The sequence below is a fragment of the Aethalodelphis obliquidens genome, unplaced genomic scaffold (assembly GCF_003676395.1).
Source record: "Aethalodelphis obliquidens isolate GAN/ISIS:26980383/991018 unplaced genomic scaffold, ASM367639v1 scaffold27, whole genome shotgun sequence".
Taxonomy (NCBI): domain Eukaryota; kingdom Metazoa; phylum Chordata; class Mammalia; order Artiodactyla; family Delphinidae; genus Aethalodelphis; species Aethalodelphis obliquidens.
In genome coordinates, this window is record NW_020837971.1 from 13,797,244 (window position 1) to 13,818,989 (window position 21,746).

Genomic DNA, 21,746 nt, shown 5'->3' on the forward strand with positions numbered 1-21,746 from the left:
ATTGGGTACTTGTTCCTTATAAAATGGGTTCACATTACATTTCCTATCTTGTGAAGTGGTTGAAGCCCAAAGATAAAAGCTGCTCACCTTCACCCTATGATGCCTGGTTGCAGGAGTGATCTGGAGGGGCCCCAGATACAGGCGTGAGAACAAGCTCTCTTGGGAGAAGGAAGCCATGCTTATCCTGATTCTCTGTACACTGTTGACACTTGGCTTGCTGGGACATTGGGGGGGCCATTGAGCATTTGCTTTCGAGGAGTCACAGGGCCATCCTACCTACTGGGCAACATTTAACTTGGAGAAAACTCTTTTGAGTCCTCTGCCCAGACTGCTTTTGTAAAGCAGCTAAATGAATGATTAAATCAACGAAATTAGCTAGAATCTTCGATGTAATTCAAATCTTATCCCAAGTCCAAAAGGAAGAGGCTGTATTTCCTTGCTCCATGTTTTTAATCTGAGGCCATTAGTAGTAACTTCCTGGCAACATGGGCCTGTCCATGATCTTATGGAGACTGGTGATTTAGTTAGTTGATCTCATAAGGGTTAGTTGGTTTCAGGATTGTGAACCCCCATAATAATCTGGCATAAAAATAGCTACTAAGTGTATTATTGCGATACCATTTCAAGCCATTTCATCTAGTTGGCAATTTGATCGTGTTTGGGATATGATTACTCTGATGGAAAATTAGTTTTATCTTCTAAAATAGCCTACTTAATGACAATTTTACTTAGAGTCTTTGAAGGATTAAAAAAAAAATTGACCATGAAACACAAACATTTGTTATTGAGATCAATGGTGAGAAGCCTCCCTGGTTCCATTTAGAAGGGTTTGATGATTGTCTTCAAAGTGCTTGGCAACTCTAGGACAATAAACACTTTGAAGCCCAATGCTTTGTCATTCCCCTGCCTCAGGCCTGCCCTTTCTGGCATAGATTAGCAGGGTTTGCTATTTCTTTCTTTCTCTCTTTCACAATGGAAGAGTTTCCCCATAATGAATGTTTTTCTCCCATGTGAGTACCAAGCTTTTCAAACAGCTTAAGCTATGGTCCTGAACTGTGTGGACAACTTCATTGATGAAAGGCGTACTCCCTGGGATCTTTGTTGCCACATTATTGTATTTGTCTTAAAACACTGTGTCCCCCACGTGACAATGATGCGGGTACCACCACCACCAGGACAGTCAGAATGACAGTAGCAAATTAACTCTTGCCCTGGGTGGCTCTTTCCATGATGCTCTTTTCTAACAGTGATTAGACCTTCTCTCAACACTTCCTCTAACTGCTTCCCGAGCAGAAATCAGTTTCTTAAAAAGACGATCCTTCGTCGTTTTTATTCAATCAGTTGGCCTAATATTTCGCAAAACTGTTTTCAGATTTTATCTGCCAAGTCTTCTACAAGAAAAGTACTTCTCTGGTATCCCTCTAGTGAACTGAAGGCGTGGTAGGATTCATAGGATGACAGGCTCTTCTCAAAAGTGGACACTGTCAAGTGGGGCAATCGTCTATATCTAAGAAGTCTTGAAACAGCTCTGTGAGACTTGCTTGTAGATAAACAATTTGTCTTCCTTATTTTTTCTTACTGTAGGCACTGGTGACATGACAATTAAAGAAACCCTGAAAGGGTGTTACGGAGAATTTCTATGGATCCTGCCTTTTCACGGACCAAAGAGAAGAAAACATCGGATCATAGAAGAAACACCAAAATTCTTTTAAGGGAGCAGACACTTGATTTGATGCAGGAAGGAATTACTGCACTGCTCTCTTCCCTTTTGTTTGAACACATCCTCAGACAACTGTTTTCTGAGAAAGGATCAAACCTTTAAATGAAATGGATTTAGATATTTCCTTTAAATGATGACAAATTCTCTCTCTCTCTCTCTCTCTCTCTGCCCCATAGATATGTATATATACATCACATATGTTAGATGTGTAATAGATGTATTACATGTACATATATGTGTTTTTACACATACACATATTTATGTATTTTTCTATAACTGACTTTTGTTTTCTTTTAGTTATTTTTTCTTACTTATGATAACATCTGTATAAATTTCATAATAATGTTACTCCTTTGTAATTCAGTGGGATTTTTACTTAGTTCCTAATTTACATTCATTATTAAACTTGACAGGAAATGAAGGCTAATGCATGTGTTAATGTGTGCACATACACACAATTACACACACACACAGATCACTGAGCCCATAAAGTAAAATACTTCGGACGAAAGGTTTTCTCTAGCAAAATATAAGCATAGAAAAGACAAATTAATAAATATAAAGCAAAACTATAACAATTCTCTTTTTCTAATTTTAAAAAATTGTAACTTTCCTACCTAAAACAGATAAGAAGGGTTTGGTATGAATTTACATAAACTGGGCATTTCACTTGGAGATAAGTAAACTGTCTGGTGAGTATAAATAAAGTACCTGTGTTAAAAAGTTAGAAGTGTGTTCAACACTCAACCCTCACCTCCACCACCACCTTCTTTTCCTTGGAACATAAGGAAACTAACAAAAACAATGGAAGTATGGAACAGCAAAAAAAAAAAAAAAAAAAAGAAATTAACTTGAGACTTGAATACAGACCTGGCTTGGAATCCTAGTTCCAATTAATGTTACCTAACCATGCCTCAGATTCATCTGTAAAAGCAGAGTTGTCAATATCTACTGTTCTGGTTGGCTGAAACAACAATGTGGGAACAGCAAATAAGATGATGAATGGAGACATGCTTGTTCATACGGGCATTTATGGAAGTTAGTTTCTCCATATAACCCCTGGGATGGGCACAGATAATAAAGAAAATCCTGTAGAAGAAAAGGGTGTACAAGCAATTCATTCTGGACTGTACTTGTGTGATTCCAAATTGGTCTGGTTGGTCCCAGTACTTTTCTTTCCTATGTATGTAGTTCTTGAGCCCTGGTTGTTCCATGCAATTCCAGTTTTTTATCCAGAAAGAAAAGAAGGAAGAAAAAAGAGAGGGAAGGAAGAAGGAGGGATGAAGGGAAGGAGGAAAGTGGGAGGGAGGGAGGGAAAGAGAGAATGTCTCTTTATTTCATGTTACTTGCCACTACAAGAATTTTCCCATTGAGAAATGGGAAATTTAAAAAAATGAATCGAATATAAATATTGCTGGTCCAAGTACCTGCAGCCCATTACAAACCTCTGCCACAGCAATATATATTCTTTTTCTATATGCACTCTCTCAATTTAGCTTTCGTTCTCTCTCTCCCATTCAATCTATTTTTCTCATACTCTTCCAGATAATTACAGTAGAAATGAAATTATCACCCAGCAAATGACTTGGCAATATGTGTGCGAGGTTGATCTTGGGAAACCAATAAGACAAAAAAATAAAAATAATAAATCCCAAACAGGTCTTTTTATTTAACATAAGGCCAAAGAAGCTATCAGGCGTTGCTGAATACTGTCCACTAACTGTACAAAATATTAACTGCATGCCTCGCAAACACCAAAATATCCGCTGGAATGCCATAGAAATAAATAACTTCTGCTATAAACACATGAAAACATATCAAACTGTTATCTCTTTAAACATATTGTAAATAAAAAAATTACCAGTACTTCTACACAATAAATATTAAGAAACCATTGACATAGTTGAAATGCACTCATATAAATTAACAACTTTAATTACATTAGCCAAACAGACATTGGTTAAAGAACTGCATGTGGTATGCCAAAAAAAAAAAACCAAAGGAAAAAAAACCAAAATCAAAATAAAACAAACAAACAAACAGACAACATAAACCACAGAACATAAAAGGTTTTAAAACGAAACAGGCTTCAGATTATCTTGGCTTTCATAATTATATTTTTCTTTTAAAGAAAAATATCAACCCATTGTCAATGCATTGTTTTTCAAAGCATTTAAATAGAGGGTAAACCCCATCGGAAATTAATACAGAAGAAATGATTCACTTTATGCATAAAAAATAAATAATAATGTAGCTGAGACATGTGGTTTGCTTCTGCTCTTGAAGACGTGAACAGCTTCTAAGCATTCATTTTTCTCTGACCCATACAACAGCTTCTCAGTGATAAAGGGTTCAATTTAAACACACACAGTGTCCACCCCCAAGACTTCCGCCCACTTCTACAAGTTCCATTTATTGTGTAGGTTTTCAGGGTGACTAAGTTTTCTCTACCTTGAAAAGGGAAGTCGCCAAAAGGCCCACAGGAAATCATTTTATCAAGTGAACATGATAATTTGAATCTAAGCTTAATACCTTCTCTGATTTTTAGAGTCATCCTGATGTCCAATCCCACGAGGGTGACCAAAAATTCACTTGCTCTATCTAAGAGGAGAAGGCAGGTACTCTCCTTAAAATCAGAGTGTGGAATCAATCTTAAATAAGTATGAAATTGGTTGACCTTCAGGGACAAGAAAATCCCAACTCAGTGTGCCAGAATTCACCTTACTTTTTGGAAAAGAAAAGAAAAGAAAATGTTAATCCAATCTACAACATATTTATCATTCTTAAAAAAATATTTGGTAATAAAGGCTTTTCAGAGCTTTGAAGATTGGTGTGGGTAGATTTTTAAAAGCCTAGAGATGGCCCTACAGAAACAGTAGAGAGATGCAAAGATCAGAGGAAGCCACGCTTGTTTCAGGAAAACAGACAAGGAAGACCCAATCTGGTAGCATTTAAAAGCTTTTTCTTTTGACCTCATGCTATTCCATGAAAAGTGTGGCTGTTCGCAGAGCTGCATAACTTCCAAGATTATTAAAGATAGTAGCAATTTATCATTTTATTTCAAGGCCGTATACACTTAATAAAATGTTTTGGTTAAAGTTCAAAGATGTGTAATTTAATGTAAATGAAATCTTCCCATTAAAATATTGTCGTATGGAATATCATTTAGCTCTGCTTCTAATTACTGTGGCCACTCATCAAACCCCATCGTACATTCAATACGTCCAGGACTTAAAGGCTTTAGTAGATGGCATACGTATTTGAGATGAATGGAAGCCACAAAGGGGGATCAGCTGTTTTTTTAACCTCTTTTTGCTTTGGCCATTGCCTGGGCCAGCTCTGTTATCACACAGTGAACTACGACTGGGTTTCCCAGGCTATTTACAGGTTTCCATTAGTTCCAGTGCCAAAAAAAGAGGCAGTTCAAAAAGCCCTCCAACCTCTAGACTTTAGTAAATACAGCCAGGTAACGACATTAAATCTGCCTCCATGCAGCCTAGTGTGATAGACTGATCTGGTCTATTTCTCAAGAAGAGCTAAACCACCTTGAGTAATATTTGGTTTCTCACTGCTATTTTATTTTCCTACTATTAATATTTTTTAAAAATCTATGAACTGACATAGGGCTGAAAGCTTCAATATTTTGCAAAATGCTAATAATGTAATTTTCTGAATTAGACTTTGTTTTTCCAATTTTTGCAAACTTCAAACAAGTCAGTACAAATAAGGTTCTGTATTTTAAAAAGCACATAAATGAATAACTTCTGATCTAGGCAAGCTAAATACTGTAGAATAAATTAGTAACAATTTAGCTTTAAGCATGTACTTTGATATTTATAAAACACAGTGGTTTTTGTTTTTTGGGTTTTTTCCTTCTTGCATCCGAATCAACGCATATCCATCTATACATCAAGAGTTTGGGCTGTAAATTAAAATCTTCACAATTTTTACTACTGCCCACCCCATCCCTGCTCTCCATTCTTTTCCTTACTCCTACTGTCTTAAACACCTTCCCTCAAATTATTTATCGTTTTACTAGTGACAACATGATTATTGAGCCCAGCTGTGCAGGTAGTATTTCTCACAACCAGGCCTTAATCATAAAAAAAAATTTAAAAAAACCCCAAACACAGCCACTCCTTTTATCCTGGCCTAAAGGTTAATTTCTGTCCGAAAAGCTTCTGATTTAAGATTGATTCCAACAGATAATACATATGTTATCCAAAAATAATCAGCCTAGATTGAACATGAGTTTCCTGTTTTGTTTTCCCAGCAGGGAGTAAATAACTTGTAGAATGGGGGTGAAGGACAAGAGAGAGGAGGGAACTGGATCCCTGTACATTGAAAGAGGGTCTTGTTGAATATTCGCTGGAATTCCGAGGCTTTTTCCCATCCAAATTTCTGAAATGTGCCCACCTAGTTCAGAGTAAAAGCAAAAACGATAGCCTATCCTTCTTAAAAATACTGTGTTTTGCACACAAACATTCATTGCTTTAAGAACATTAAAAAATGACAGCCTGAAGTGCTTAAAATGTGTATGGACACGATGCGCCACATGTATACATACACACAGACATGCATGTGCCCGAGCACTGTATATATACACATACAAGCATGGAGCGTCCCATGAATCTGATTGAACTTGATAGCCAACAGTGTACAACTACTGTACATCCAGTATGAAATGTCCTGTTTCATGGATGTAAAAGGAGTCAAAAAACCAAACTTCTCAGGTCTTTCAAGCCTGAACACAATCCACCTTACTCAACCTTGGATCCCAACCCCTGACTCATCGACGGTGAATGATACCAACCACAGACAGACTGTTTAAAGGCTCACACAAATGTCTTTGGTGTATGTGTCTATTTTTTAAGGTACAAAATAATAATAATAATTAGAATTATAATAATAAAAATAGCTATTTTGTGTGCTGTAGCAGTTCTTTTATAGCTCACATTAAGTGCAGCTCAGAACCCGCCCCGCCCCACCCAAAGAAAATACTTGTTAAATAAGGATTAGACAGGTCGAACACCATTGTAGTGCAAATAGTAAACGATTAAAAAAAAAACACAACATTTACAAAATATAGAAATGTTTGGATCCAACAGATGGACAAACATATTCCTTTCAAGTATCTCTCCTTGAAGAAAATAAAAATTAATCAGGTTACTTCCAATACAAAAAAGTCTCTCTTTTTTTGTTCTCTCTCAGGTAAACAGTTTCAAACCTATTAGGTTGCATAGTTCTAAGATCATAAGCACCTTAACGAAATGTAACTTGGTTTTCTTTTCTCCTTGATCTTTCATGCTTCCCATTCTTGTTCTCAATGTTTTTCTCATGTTGGTTTTTGTTTTGTTGTGGAAGTGGTGCAGAAAAAGGTGTGACCACCTGCACACTAGTGTTCTTTTACCAGAATGTGTGTGTGTGCGTGTGGTGTGGAAATGCCTCTGTGTGTGTGGTGTCTGTATGGTGTGTGTGTCTGTGTCCGTGTGTGGGGTGTGTGTGCATGTCTTTGTGCAGCGTGTGTGTGTGCTGTGTGATGTATGTGTCCGTGTGTGTGTCCGTGTGTGTGTCCGTGTGTGTGGTGGGCTGTGTGCATGTCTTTGTGCAGCGTGTGTGTGTGCTGTATATGTCTGTGTGTTGGTCCGTGTGTGTGGTGGGCTGTGTGCGTTTGTGTGTGGTTGTGTCTTTGTGTGTGTGCATGGGCTGATATACACAGAGAGAGGGTCACACAGACATACCTTACGACCTGGGTTACTGGGTGGGAAAGTGCCTATAACTGGCCCTTTCAAACTCATGGCTTTCTAGATGCTACTTGGGTTGTGTCAGCCCACATTACTGCAGACCGGACAAGTTGACTTCGAGGCTCATACCGAAAGGGAACCGAAAAGGAGAGGACAATATTCCCATTTGAGCAACTGCTGTCACCCCTTGAATGCTGGAGGGAGAAGTGAAGGGCACCCCATTTTCCCTCTCCCCCCAAATTCCCACCTCCTTCACTGTTTCATCTCTGAGCCCTGGCTAAGGAATTTCCCCACATCTTCCTTCATCTGCTTCAGGTTTTGTTTTTAGTTTATTTTTTAAAAAATTTCTATTCTTCTGGTTGTTTCAGTCGGAAACCTTAAACATGTCTTCATGTCACCACTGTCTTCTCTGGACCGTCTTGCTCCCATTCCCCCCTGGGCTGAGTGCTCTATGAGCACCCACACTCCTCCACAATCATGTTCTGGATGTCCTTTTTGATGATGTTCTGCCCATCATCATAGTACAACATGGACATGGGTCTCAGCTTGGTGGGCACACAGCACGACTTGAGGTTGGCAAAGGGGCTGTGACCCCGCATGCGGTAGTGGTTGATGACCGTCGAGTGAAAGGACAGGGATGAGCCCGACGTTCCTGCGATGTGGCTGGGGCACTCACCCTCGCAGTAGTTGGCGTGATAGCCAGAGGGAGCGATGATCCAGTCATTCCAGCCAATGTCCTTGAAACTAACAAAGAACTGTTTCTTACAGCAGATGTTGACCTTGCCGTCACACTCCAAGCCCCGCCGCCGGCGCCGGTGAGGGTGGTCTTCAGACTGGCGGGCCTGCAGCATGAGGAAAGGTCTGTGCGACTGTTCCTTCTCCTCGTCCCCTCCCGCCCCTCCTTCTCCGTCCCTTTTCTTCCCTTCCCCCTCCTCTTCTCTCTTCTTCTTCTTGCCCAGCAGCACCAGGCTGGCGCCGGTCTCGTGGCATTGATCACAGGCAATCCGAATGTCCAGGGAGCTCTTGCCCTGGTCCAGCAACCGCTGGATGCAGCTGGAGACGGGGAAGATGTGCCAGGTGCTCTTTCGAGCATCCACCACCTTCTCTGATATCAACACTTCATTCCTCTCCCCCATTAAGCCCACTTCCTCGGCCTCCTCCCCTGCGTCCCAGCCGCCCTGCGGGCGCTTCTGCTGCTGAAAAAGATGGATGGTGACTTTGGTCCGGGTCCTGTTGGCCTTGGGGACTTTCAGGAAGAGCCAGATTTCCGCACGCTCCACCACGGACAGGTCACTGCCTTCTTTGGAAATCTCAAAGTGCAGCGTCTTCCTGGCTGTGCCTGAGGACGAAACAGCCCAAGAGAGAGCAGGGATACTGTTAGTTCTGGGGTTCACGGCCACTCCCTAATTTCAGGCAAGCATGGGGGCCTCTGTTACAGACCCTCTCCAACCGGGCTCCTGAAATGAAGGCCCACAGATCTTAAGGACGGTTTGGACATTTTTAAATGGTTGAAGAAAACTAGGATGCTGTGACATGTGCAAATTATATGAAATTTAAATTTCAGTGCCCATAAAGTTTTACTGGCCCACAGCTAGGCTCATTTCTTTATAGGTTGTCTACAGCTGCTTTTGCACTAGAACTTGGATTTGAGGAGCCGTGACAGACAGCGTCCGTCTGGCCCACGAAGCTTAAGTGATTTACTCTCTGGCCCTTTCCAGAGAAAGTTTGTCAACACTTGCTCTAGAAAGAAAAGAGTCTGGATCTGAGTGTGTCTGGGACACTGGGTCTGTTAACTAACTAACTTAACCTCTGTTTCATCTTTTATAAAATAGGAATGACATAGTGACATTTGACCCATTATCCCATAGGTTTGGAAGGACCCAATGGGATAACATAGATGAAGACACACTATAAACTCTAGCAAGCTGTGGAAATACTATTTTCCCCAACGCAAATATGCACACACCCGCCCCCCGCCGCTGTGTAAGTCTGCATGGCGTGTACCCACAGAGCTAGCCTACTCTTCCTCCTTGGCCACAACCCAGCCTTTTCTTTTATGTGCAAGCAGCCAGGCCGGCATGGAGTCAGGGCCCCTCTCCCATCATTTCTCCATTAAGCAGGTAAAGGGATCTTTCCCACAGGCGTATCTGTTTGCATCACTTGTTCCCTCCAATCCTTTACTGAGTTCTTTTTGCCCTCAGTATAAAACAGAACTGCACAGAACTCTGGGCTCTGCCTGAGCTACTCCCGCCTTCCAGTTCAGCTGTCTCCCACTGCCCCAACCTCATGGTACAGCCACGCAGCATGAGCATCTCATACAATCTCACACCTCCAGGCAGTGACACTTGCTGTTCTTTCTGCCGAGAAGACTCCTGCCCCCAAAACACCATCCTCAGTGGCTGCCCTTAATAAGGTTTCAGTTTTCAGATGGGATGACCCTCTTCCTAAGCACCTCTGCCATCTCCACCCACACCCTCCTGCCCGTCTAGCTTAGGACGCCCCAGGTCTGAGGTCCTGTCTGTGTCATTCACTGTCATAGCCCAGAATTTAGCAGAAAGTAGGCAATTACTTGCTTCCTCATTAACACATGGAGGCGCCCTTAGCATTGAGTTAGATGAAGGGATCCATCTCCTACCCCCGACATCCCCCAGACCACTGCCGGCATGTACCTGCTTCCCACTCTCCCGCGTCCAAATCTGACAACCATCTGAAAGTTCATCATAGAACTCACAACTCCCTGGGGAGTGGGGTGGGGTGGGGGGCTCCCTGCCTGGATTTCTATAGCTAACGGAAATCCAGCCATACTTATCACTCGCAGCCCTGAGATGTTTACAGTACTATAAATCTTAGGCCCGGTTTCAAGTTCTCTGCGGCAGAAAGCAGGCTCTTCTCTGCATGGCGAGCTGTAGATTCTGTTCTTAATTTAACACAGTCTGCACAGTGTGATTGTGCTAGTGGTAAATTCACGGAGGCCGAGGCCGAGAAGGTCTGCCTAGGAAAGGTGCTCCTCCTGCATCTCTGTATAAACTTGGGAGGAACACTGGCCCTGATGGCGGTGGTGGTGAGGGACAGACCTCGCATCTCTGGCGGGAGTTGAAATGAATCATGAAGTTAGGTTTATGATTAGATCACCAGAGCGGGGAGCAGTCAGAGAAGGAAACTGTCTTTTTTTAGGAAGCATGATGACTTTTTTTCCCAAAATGGGAATCCAGTACTCCCCTTTGCTTAAAAACGGCGGGGTGGTGGGGGGTTGGGGGGAGGGGGATGGTCGTTATTGTTTGTCTTCTAAGAGAGCAAAAGAGGAGAGTCCGGGAGACCGAGCTTCATCATTTCAATCTAAAAAGAGGGTCGGCTGTAGACTTAACGTGGTAGGGTCCTGCAGAGACCGGAGGAAAAAGATGCCGGAAGCTGCCCTAGGGTCTGCGAACCGGCCCGGAGGAGAGTGTGGTCCCCTCCAGCTCCTGCACATCCGCCCTGCTCCACGGAGGGTGTTAACAAGCTCCCCGCTGTTCTCCCTTCTGCTTCCGCCCCCGGCCGGCTTCTGAAACCCTAAACCGCACAGGGTGCCACTCTAAAGACAAAGAGGTAGTAGCTGCAAAATTAGAGAAGCCAGAGGCCACAAGGTTCTGTTTTGTTTTTCTAGGAAAGAGTGTGAAACGGGAGAGTCTGTCCGTCCCCAGGCTGGGAGAGCCCTCTGGGTTTGACGTAACTCATTCCCACAGGCTCTGCTCTGCTGTAACCCATGTTTGCCAGCGGGGCGCTGAGGGTGAAGGGAGATGGTCCCCGGGTAAAGAGAGGGTCCAGGCGGCAGGGTGGACCCACCCACACTGGACTTTCCTGGAATAAAATCCAGAGAAGTCTACACATGCTGGGAGGAGGTGGTGAGATGCTCAGTGGCCGACCTGTACAAGCGACAGCGCGTGCAAATTGCCTTTGGAGGGTCAGCGAGGCCGAGGCCCCTTGCTTCCAGGAACAGCCTACAGGGCGGCCCCTCATTTCACAAGAGCTGGTTTCTAATGCAAGATATGCCTCCGCCCCTTCTTCGCAGGCAGCCTTACTTGGAAGCGAATGATTTAGTGTTCCTGAGAGAGGATTGTACAAAGAGAGTACTCATTAGAGGGGGCTCAATCTGTCAGGTGCTGTTATATTGGGATCAGAGAGTCATCATAAAATGACTTTCATCCTGGTCCTGGCTGGTAATTAACTGCATGGCATCGCCTGTGTACTGGGAAGAGGCACCGTGCTGAAATATGCATCGGTTTAATGATCTGAGCAGAGAGACTCGGTTCCCTGTATTTGCCTCCACTGCCTGCGTACGGATCTCTCCCCCATATTTCTGACATTTGGATTTTCCCCCTACTAATTGACATGCCTGTCGCCTCCTTCTCCTGGTGTCCATTTCTGGAACTGCTATTTGTATATTGCATGAGGTTTTATCAGGGAAAAAAATAAAACTGAGATCCAATTTCACGAAAATGCTGTTGCCATAATGCTCAGGAGAACGGGGGGAAGAGAGAGATTCAAGGCTTCCTAATGTCTACCTTACATGCAGGTACATTTTCAAAGTTCTATTGTATTCTGACTTATTAAGCAGTGCATATTTTTTTTCTTTTACATCTAGCTTTCATTGCAGAAGGGGGTTGGGAGAATGAGACAGCTAGACGCTGGATGGAATTCATATATACCAGGGCTGTAGGTCTCCGAAAGATATTACAACCCTCAAATTTCTTAGGCATGAAAAATATAAGTAGTCACTTGATTATATTTGCTTTATCTGTGTTTTACCTGAGACAGATGGCTATACTGCAGTGATGTTTTCAGGCTGCTCCAAGCCTCAAATCTCTACGCACAGCAACTCGAAAAATGGAAGGAGGTTGCCTAAGGCTGAGGTGTTTAGGATCAATTGCTAGTCAGTTTCAGGTTGGACTTAAATATCTCCTGCTATAAAATCTCAGAATGGAAGTCTTCCCATAGTGCTTTGTGGTACAGCATCAGTGTATACAGGTGTGCACTGGGTTCCTACACTGTTACCTACCTATCTAGGTATCGCTGGAGGCTTTGCTAACCTTTCATTACCTGCTCTCTCATAATATTCTTTTCATCCTCTGTGCTATTTTTTCTCTCCCGAGCTTGTGAGCAAGGCTTGTATCACAGCCTGCTCCGCCTGAGTAATTCACTAAGAAAGTCCCACGCAAACGCATGTGGGTGATAATATTTCATCACTTAAACCTCTCTTGAGCTCGGTGGACACATACCCAAGGGAGAGAAAAAAAGGGCCTAAAAATGGGTAGGAGGGATGACTACTGCACCTCATAGGGAACACCTCAGAAATGTTGCCGGACGGGAGGAAAGACTTTGGAAGGCTGGAAGGGAAAACACCTGAAAGCACGTTTTCCTTTGCTTTTGTGCTTTCAGAATTTTTCAAGTGTTTTTAAGAACTCACTCACTGAACCGGCATGCCAAGGGTTAAGCGGCCAAGCTCCTGGCTGTTCCCCTCCACCCACATCAGGATACAAAATGCTGCACATCCTTCCCACAGCCCCCCTCCAGCATCTCAGGTTCACGGGCGCCTGAACAACTCCAGTGAAACAAGCAATAGTAACAAGCAGTGTTTCATTTTTGATATGGTTTTTTCCTCACCGGGGTCCTGCTCAAAGTATGCTGCCCTTCTCCATGTGGGTAATGATTCAATCCCTAATGTTAATGTAAAGAACCTTGTTGTTTATGGAGAAGTTAAAGTCACCATGGCGGGTGGAGGGAAGCCTCGGCGTAAAACGCGGCTATGACTTTAATTTTCCGTCCTTCACCAAGGTTTCCCTGTGCCTAGACGTGGTATAGTCATTGGTGGGAGAATACAGAGCTAGCATGTGTGTTCCCTGAAGCACTAATTTTGCATTTGGACTGTTTCCAGGGGTTTCTGCAAAAAGCAGCCAGTGAGGCCTTAAAGGTTATGCCTCCTTTAACCTACAGGAGAGGGTCTTGCCTGTAGCAGAACTACAAGTTTGGTTATAAATTAGCTTTTGATTTTTTTTAGCCTGAATATCTTTTCTTAGGATGTGCTATTGAATTGTAAGTGCTCAGCCACATTCCTGCACCTTTCATTTAAAGGGCGATGCAAAAGTTTAAATATTTAGAGAGAAAGGGATTTTAGTTTCCTAAAAGAAGTAGAAAAAATGCTGAAGGTTCAACCCACAGTCTTTCAGAGACTTCTTTCAAAGTTCCTGAGAACTCTTAATGGATTTTGGAGCTAGGAATCAGTTGGGTAGGAAGCATTCTGAACTACAGCTAAGAGATCGTGCCTGAGTATATTTTAGCAGAAGAGGGGGCAAGACGAATACGTGTTTTCAGGAAAAGTCCTGGGAAGGTACGATTCCTGGCTCACCAAATATGAAAACTGCATTTCTACCCTGACGCTCTACCCACACCCCGACTCCAAGGCACCTCCTCCACCGGCCCAAACCACTAACACATCTCTTTTCCCATCTTTTCCCAACCATTTCTCTCTAACACTCCCGGTTCGGAAACAAACACATACTCCAAAGTCATAAGCTCTGTTCCCACAAGGTGTTAAATAAATAGACTTTCTCCTCCCTGTTCGAAGTCACTTGTCATTTGTCGCTGTTGAAAGCCGTTGATAAGACAGGACAACTAGGCAACCACATCAGGGGAGATGGAAGAGGTTTTTTTGTAAAAGCCCAGGCGGCCGTATTAGGGAGAGATGTGTGAGCAAAGCAGTATTGCTGATGATTCATGGTCACATTTCTCCCCGCTCTGCTTTGTTTGCTTCTGAAATTTATCATTCCTCTGTCTTCCATAGAGCTCCGGAATGTTCACTTGTATCACTAGAATTCCCATTTCCTTTCCTTCTGTCTCATTTAAAATGTTACAGGTAGTAGTCATGTCCCTCCCAACCCATAAAATCCTAACTTTTCCTGCAGAATGATAAGCAGGAGGGGGTAGCTGATAATCACCAAGATTAGGGCGATTCAGGCTAGGGCTTCCAGTAGGTGAAATTGTGTTTCCCTAAAAGATTAACTGGTTAAGGAGCAAAAGTCTTTGGAATGCGCCCTCTTGTGGCCGATCATTTCCCATTATTCCGCGAAGAAAGCGTGTAACCCCTAAAGACACCCTCCAGTGAGGGCGAACTCCCAGGCAAGTTCAGAAGACTGGCGTGGGGTGATGGGAGTCAACTCCACCTTGAGACGGCTTTCTTGGGGTGGAGGAAAATAGTCCTCCCAGCAAGCTGCCTTCGACCCCTGTTGGGGAACATTTGTGTACATTTCTAACTCAAAGCTTCTGTACCTAGTATCTTCCAAGGGAGGAGGTTTATGTGTTGCTTTCAAACCCACATGGCTGGGCTATGTAAGCATTTTCTATTTCGTGGTGCTTGATTGGTCTTTCTTTGCCTATCCATTCTTCAACAAGTGCTATCAATTTCTAACTTCATTACCAGAATCAGAGTATAAATTTGGCCTCATAGGAGGACTCAAGGATACAAGGGTGGAGGGCTCAAGGGTGCTTTTGACCAGCGATTGTCACAAATGAAAAAAAAAAGAGAGAAATTAGGATAGAGCGGTCAAGAAGACCAGTGGTTTTGACTTCGATGACAATTATGGTGAGAGTTGGCTTGGCCCTACCCATCTCTTCCTCCTTTCCTTTAAGGCGTTAAAGTAAACAACAGAGGATTATTCTGTTGCCAACCTTGCAAAGAATACAGTCATCTCAGTGAGCAGTCTGGGGTGACAGACTTGAAAATCAATTTTGTTTGTGGGAATACACGTCAGAGAGCCTGAGGGCAAGGCTTCGCTGCTTAGTCAATAACAACTCATATCAGCTTTACCAAGATGGGGTGATTTCCACCTAAGCACAAGGGGACAGACTCAGTTCAACAAGTCCCTGGCCCTCGAGTTTTTGGAGTTCCTCAACTGCAGTGGCCATGTCTTGGCCTTATTCAACCATCCTGATGGGCAGAGGCCACAATTAAACAGGAATCCCCAAATGAGGAAACTTGAGCCTGAAGGTTGCATCTAGGGGTGAACATCTGTGACATGCATGCAGGTGACAGATGACTTACTGACTGGATTCTATGCTGTACAGAACAGTTTCTAAAGAAAAGAAAAATGAATGCCCTTTGCTACCCCCTCCCCTAGGACCTTGACGTTTGACGTCGTTTGAGCATTGCTAAGGTTGAATTGTTCCAAAAGTAACACGACATTTTCGTATATTCACTACAATCAACCTGAAGGTAAATCTCTTTCCTGGGTCAGCAAAAGAATAGCAAAATACTCACATGGTACTTACTCTATTTGGAGAGTAGATTGTCCACAGAGCAGTCGTTTTTGTGAAATCATACAAAATCGACTTAAAGTTGAGGCGTGAAACTTCTCAAACGAGAACAAGCAAGCGCGTCATAAACCTTTTCTAAGAATCCAGCGGCTCGCCCAAAGTCAACTCGTAAACTCAACCAGGAGGACTTTTGCATTACAGACCTTAAGCTTTAGTCAACATGTAAGTCAAATGGATCCACCTTTTCAAAAAGTAGCTCAATTTCTTTCAAACTGAACACCTACCGGAAAAGATCTTTTTAAAAATGACGAGATTTCATATAACTGAGAAAAAGATTGGCACTGAGACGAGGGCCATAAGTAAAAAAGAAGGTAAAAAGTCAAATTCTTTTACTGCAAAATCTCTCAATGCCAAGAGAGTGATTTGCTACACAAGTCAGAGAAGCCAGAAAGTGGGCATATTGCTAGCATCAGGCGTAGAGTTAAAAGTGGCCAAAGGCAGAGGTCTACCTAGTCATATGATGTGGGAAAAGCCAATTGAGGAAGAGCTGCAATTAAGGCCATTCTGTGTGGCAACTGGTATATAGAAACATATATAGGGTCCCTCTGTGGCAGAAGAAGCAGTCCCTAGACCACTGGAATCCCCATTCCCAGCTCAGGACCCCAGGAATGGTTGAGAAAAACTGGGTGGCAACTCAAAAACTCCAACCTGCCTTTTTTCACTCAATAAGCTTCACAAGATAAAGTCAAAAGTATCATGTCCTTTGCAGCTGCATCCAAAAAAAAAAAAAAAAAAGCTTTAAGCGAAGGAAGTCAGACGTTCTTGAAAAGAAAGAAGCTTCTGGTGAGACAGCTAAACTGCCTGCAGGACACCAGGGCTTTTCCTACGGGAAGCCAGCAAGCCTGCAAGCTATCTCCCCCAGAAGGATGCCCAGGTCTCTGATGGTTTTCTTGGAAATATAACATCTGAGTCAACAGGTTTTCAGGACTGGAAATTCTGAGTGTTGCCTTAATTGTTTATACTACTGCGGCAAACTTTTAAACAGCAATGCTGGGAGTCCCGGCACATACTTTACTGGCCATATGCTCCACCAAACAAAACAATGGCATTCCTTTCAAATGGATTTGGCAAGAGAGACAGTTCTTTAGCCTGGCATTACCATGAAAGTAACATGAAATTAACACATCTGTGTGACTGGGCTGCATGCAGGGGCTGGTAGGCTGGCAAAAGGATCTGGGTCACCTAACTGTAAAAATAACCTGGCCCCCAGGGTCTCCAGCCCGCCCTTTTGACAGGTAATTTTTTTCTTCAGCAACAGGTTAGCTCGGTCCTGAGCCAACGATGAGAATCTATGTATTAAAGTTCTTCCTCTTAAGGATTGAGGGAGCGCTCAGCGTAGTATCTGAGAGCACTTTGTCAAGGTTGCATTCCTTGGCCGAGAGCTCTTAGTAACTTTACAGAGAACAAAACTCTTTTTTTCTTTTTTTTTTTGGTTCAGAGAGCAAAAGTCAGTGCTCCGAAAGGGACTGCTGGTTCAATGTCATCTGTTCCCTAACCCCCCCAGCCCCCAAAGTTGCTTTTCGCTGCCTAGAATGTGATGCTGTGCTCTTACAGGCAGAATTTCTAAAGGTTAAAATGACTGTCACTAATATGCCCTGCTTCTCGGATGTGGCCCCTGATTGGATTTTTTTTTAAAGAAAAGGGGTTGTTTTTAAGACAATGACTTCATCTGTGCCATGCCGCCCCGATCCCGCGCTCGCCGCCCCTCCCCTCCCCCCAGTAAAAACTTGGGATGGGGTCCGGAAGCCTCCAGGCTCCCCCGACACCCCCTCCCCGCGGCCAGCACCCGAAAATGCCCTGGCTTTCCTCCGGGCTGCTCTGATCTGGTTTCCCCGGCAGGCCGAGGGAGCCTCTCTCAGAGCGGCTTCCTGCTGCAGATCCGGCCGAGAGCTTCCTCCCGGGCGACGGGCTGAGATACGCAAGTGTGACCTAGCCACCTCCTGCCGGGGCTCAGCCCAGGAGCCCGGCTCTGTGCGGTCCTCTCCCCCTCCCATGCCGTCCCCCAATAACTCCTGACCTTGCCCGGCAGGGTACCCCTGGAGGGCAAGAAGTTCCTCCCAGGACTGTCAGAGCAACGTGACCCCCCCCGCCCCATCCCCCCAGGGCCAGCACCCACCTGACTCCGCGAACGTGATGATCTCCGAGGTCTGCTCCATAAGTTCATTCATTTCTGCCCTTCTGCCGATGTCATCCTCTATCTCCACGTACCCGTTCTCCCCGACTTTGCCCACATGAAGCTTTCTGATCGCGTTCAGAAGCGCCGCCTTGGGTACCGGCTGGGTGACATCGGGTCTCTTCTTCAAGTGCAGCATGTTTAAAATGTGCTTCTTGACGGCCTCCACCATCTCCGGCTGAGAGTTGGGTACGTCCTTTGGGAGGGTGGCCAGCGCACAGGACGGGCAGTCGGGGGTTGCACTGTGCCCCTCGGATCCCGGGGTGGGGGAACTCCTCACTATAATCCAGCAACTCGCCAACAAAAATCCTCGTAGCCAAAGCAAGGGCATCCTGGCAGCAAAAGTTGTTGTGATTGCCCTTTTTAAAGGCTCTGCTTTTCCTCCCCCCCACTCACGCACAGGTTTTTTTTTTATTTTTTTTTTTTTTTCCTTTTTTGGTTTTTTTTTTTTCTTTCTCCTCTTCAGTCAATTCTCTGGAACAAGAACAAAAAGTTTTCTGTGAAGTTTTGTTTGCAGGTTCCCTCTCTGAATGCAGTCAGTGCTGTAGGTTTGTAGCTGTCAGGGAGGAGAGTTCTGACTGTCTCCCAGTAAAAGAGAAGGAGGGAGGGAGGGAGGGAGGGATGGAGGGAGGGAGGGAGAGACAGGGTTGGGGGGGGAGACAGACAGAGACAGAGAATGGATGGGAGGGAAAGAGAGACTGGGAAAGAGGAGAGAGGGGGAGAGAAGAGAGAGGGAGAGAAGGGGGAGAGGGAGAGGGAGAGAGGGAGGGAGGGAGGGAGGGAAGGAGGGAAAGAGAGAGAGAGAGGGAGAGAGAGAGAGGGAGAGGGAGAGAGAGGGAGTGATTGGCCCTAAGTGAGTGAGTGAATGAGAGAGGGAGGGAGTTTGTCTGTGAGTAAAGGCTGTGCTTAGGAAGGGGAGGGACAGCCCTTTCTGACAGGCTGCCTGCCTTCTACTCACTGCTCCCTCACACACACCTCTCTTCAAATATCACCGATCTCCTCTGGAGTTCTACTTTCCCTTCTGCAAGAAATTCTCCTGATTTGCTGCTCTTGCTGTTGCTTCTTTCCCCTTTCTTTCTCTGCCCAGAGTCCCCTGGCTTCACCTTCTTCCTCTTTTGCAGGGGAAAGGAAAGCCCCAATCAATGGCCTGTCTCCATCGACAGGGAGGACCACACGGAAACAGCCTGCCCCCAGCACCCCTCCATCCTGCCTGGCCACAGCCTGGAAGGTGGGGCTCGGAAGGAGGGGTCACTGGGGGCAGCCTGATCGTGCTGGCCAGAGGGAATCCCTGCAGACCCTCCTTTTCCCCCATTCATTCATATTTCAACGTTCAGGGCCATCAACACCGGCGGGCTATCAGAGGGGAGCGCAATAGAACTTTTGTTTGGGGTCATATAATACACTCTACTTTTCCCAACTGCAAAATGCAGCCGGGCATTGAAAGATCCACAGGCAGGCAGGCAGCATGGTACACGCTCTTGTCATGTGAAGCTCTGTCCCCTCTCTTTAGCCGCCGCCCCTCCTACCCGGCACACACACACTCCCGGATGACAGCTCACCACCGCTGGCCCTGACTTCACAGACAAAATGCAAAATTCCGTTGGCCTTTCCCACATTATTTTATACAAGTAGTGCACTCCTGTGACTTGAATAACTGGTCCTAGGGGGAAAGAATCTCTAAAATATATTGGCAAATTATTTTCTCTGTCATGTGGTAGTTTGTTCAGCCTGCCCCCTACCCCCATCCCGGACCAGTCTGTTCACGGACTGGCCTCTCGATGGCTTCTTTTTCTCTCAAAGGAACAGCACAGATGAAATCATCATGGATTTCAGTGTTCACGGAAAAAGAAAAATGTGAATTTTTAAACAATGCCTCTCTGAGTTTTTTAAATTCTCTTCCCCCCTGCCCCCCCTTTTTTTTCATTTTCTGTCTTATTGCTTTTATCTTGCAGAAGTATCTTTAAGAGGTCCATCTGTTAAAGCTTCCCTTCCCTCTCGGTTTTTTTTTTTTTTCCCCACACATAAGCCCTCTCAGTTTCTGTAGATACAGTCAGCTTAGATCTGACACCTAGTGTGTTCACAGCATTAGAGTCAGGCAATGCACTTTGGGTGGGAAAAGTTAATAAACAGCATTACTTGCAAGCATAAGAGCTGAGGGTAAGGGGAGGAGGGTGAGGCCAGTGTGATACTAAGTTACAATTACAGTTTGCACAGGTAACAATGCTTTTCTGAATTGGATACCCTGCCCACCTTTGCTGAAGTATCTGCCTGCGAGACTTTCTCTGTTACCATCAATTACACTCTGCTATTATTGTTAAGATTTTGTTGACCTTCCCTAAAGAGTCTAATTTTTTTTAAATTGGGGGATGGTGAAAGAGAATGGGGAAGGAGGGGGAGCATTTGTGTTAATCGTCGCTTAATAAAATACCCTGGAAATAGAAGACTTATAATCTAACTATTTGGCGTCACATATGCAATACCCAAAGCATTTTGTAGCCCAATTAAGTTTTACAAGAGAAGCTGAACTAGAACTCAAAGTTTCACGACTACCAACAACTTGAGAGTCCCAATAGCTGCATTTAGATAAGAGCAACTCATCCTTTGAACTCTCTCTGTATGTGAGTTTGTGTGTGTTCCCTGAATTGACTGTTTGTGAATGTCACTTAAAAATCAGCTTTCTCTTTGGCACAGGTCCTTGTAGAGAGGTGCTGAACTGGGTTGTAGAAACGCATAATCTATTTGCATGCTCTACTATTAAAAGCTCTACTAACTTGCTTGAATATGTAAAAAGGTACAGATCACAATCTGCATGGAAGGGCCAGTAAGTTGTAAATTCCTGCTCACCATTCTGACTATGAACGTGGAAAGAGCTCAGAAGTAAGAGTGAAAAAGCATTACCTTTCCGGTCCTCTCACCAGCAGACTCTCGTCTCATGTGGTAAGAGCTGTCCAAGTTCCTCTTCATGCTATTGGCACTGAGCAGTTTTATACTGTACTACTTACTTGTACAGTCACACACGGGTACCAGTCAACCAGAAGAGGGCTGGGGCTTTGTTTGGGATTGGTTAGAAGCAACATGACATCAGCAGATGACTGGTTTTTCCAGTGTGAGACATATTTCATAACTCATTATCTAATGGAAAGCCTTTCTTGGCTGCTGTGACACTACTGGGTGATCACTGAGGCAGTGAAAAACCTCTGACTGACTGGACTCCCTTTTAGAAAAATCCCGGAATCCAACAGCTCTAGCTCACTGAGGTTCCAACTTTTCTTTGACCAAACATGCACACACTTCTCATTATATTCAGGCTTGGTTTTATATCTTCACATAAAACATCTGTTACTTCATGAAGTTGCCTCTATTTACAAAGTATTTTATTGTTCCTAACAGGGAAGAAAAATTCACAGTGCTTTTCAGAGAGATTCTGAGTTTACTTTTTAAAATAAGATAGTTCAGGAAGGGGGGAAAACATAGGAAAATATGTATACCTCTATGGGATGATCTCCCCTCCCCTGACTTACACTATTATTTTCCATCTTGAATAACTTAATTTTAAAAAATAAGATATTGTATTGAGAAAAAGAAAAGGAAAATATGTATACTTACAGGCTGATAATCTCCCCTCTGCTGACTTACACTATTATTTTCCATCTTGAAATTGAATGCCTGCTTTATAAATCATTTATCACCAAGAACTTTGGAAATAGTCATTCTCTGCTAGCGAACTTTAAGTGTATCCTTCCCAGTCTTTAGAATCCCAGTC

At 44.0% G+C, this 21,746-nt stretch overlaps 1 protein-coding gene across 1 annotated transcript; it reads right to left on the reverse strand.

Annotated features, from left to right (window-relative positions):
* Window positions 1-7,806: 7,806 nt before the first annotated feature.
* Window positions 7,807-18,593, reverse strand: INHBA (inhibin subunit beta A). Its single transcript, XM_027123979.1, has 2 exons — window positions 17,927-18,593; window positions 7,807-8,803 (listed from the first exon to the last, which is right to left on the reverse strand). Exons 1-2 carry the CDS (start codon window positions 18,312-18,314, stop codon window positions 7,914-7,916), a joined length of 1,278 nt encoding a protein of 425 aa, XP_026979780.1. The 5' UTR covers window positions 18,315-18,593; the 3' UTR covers window positions 7,807-7,913.
* Between the last annotated feature and the right edge of the window lie 3,153 nt (window positions 18,594-21,746).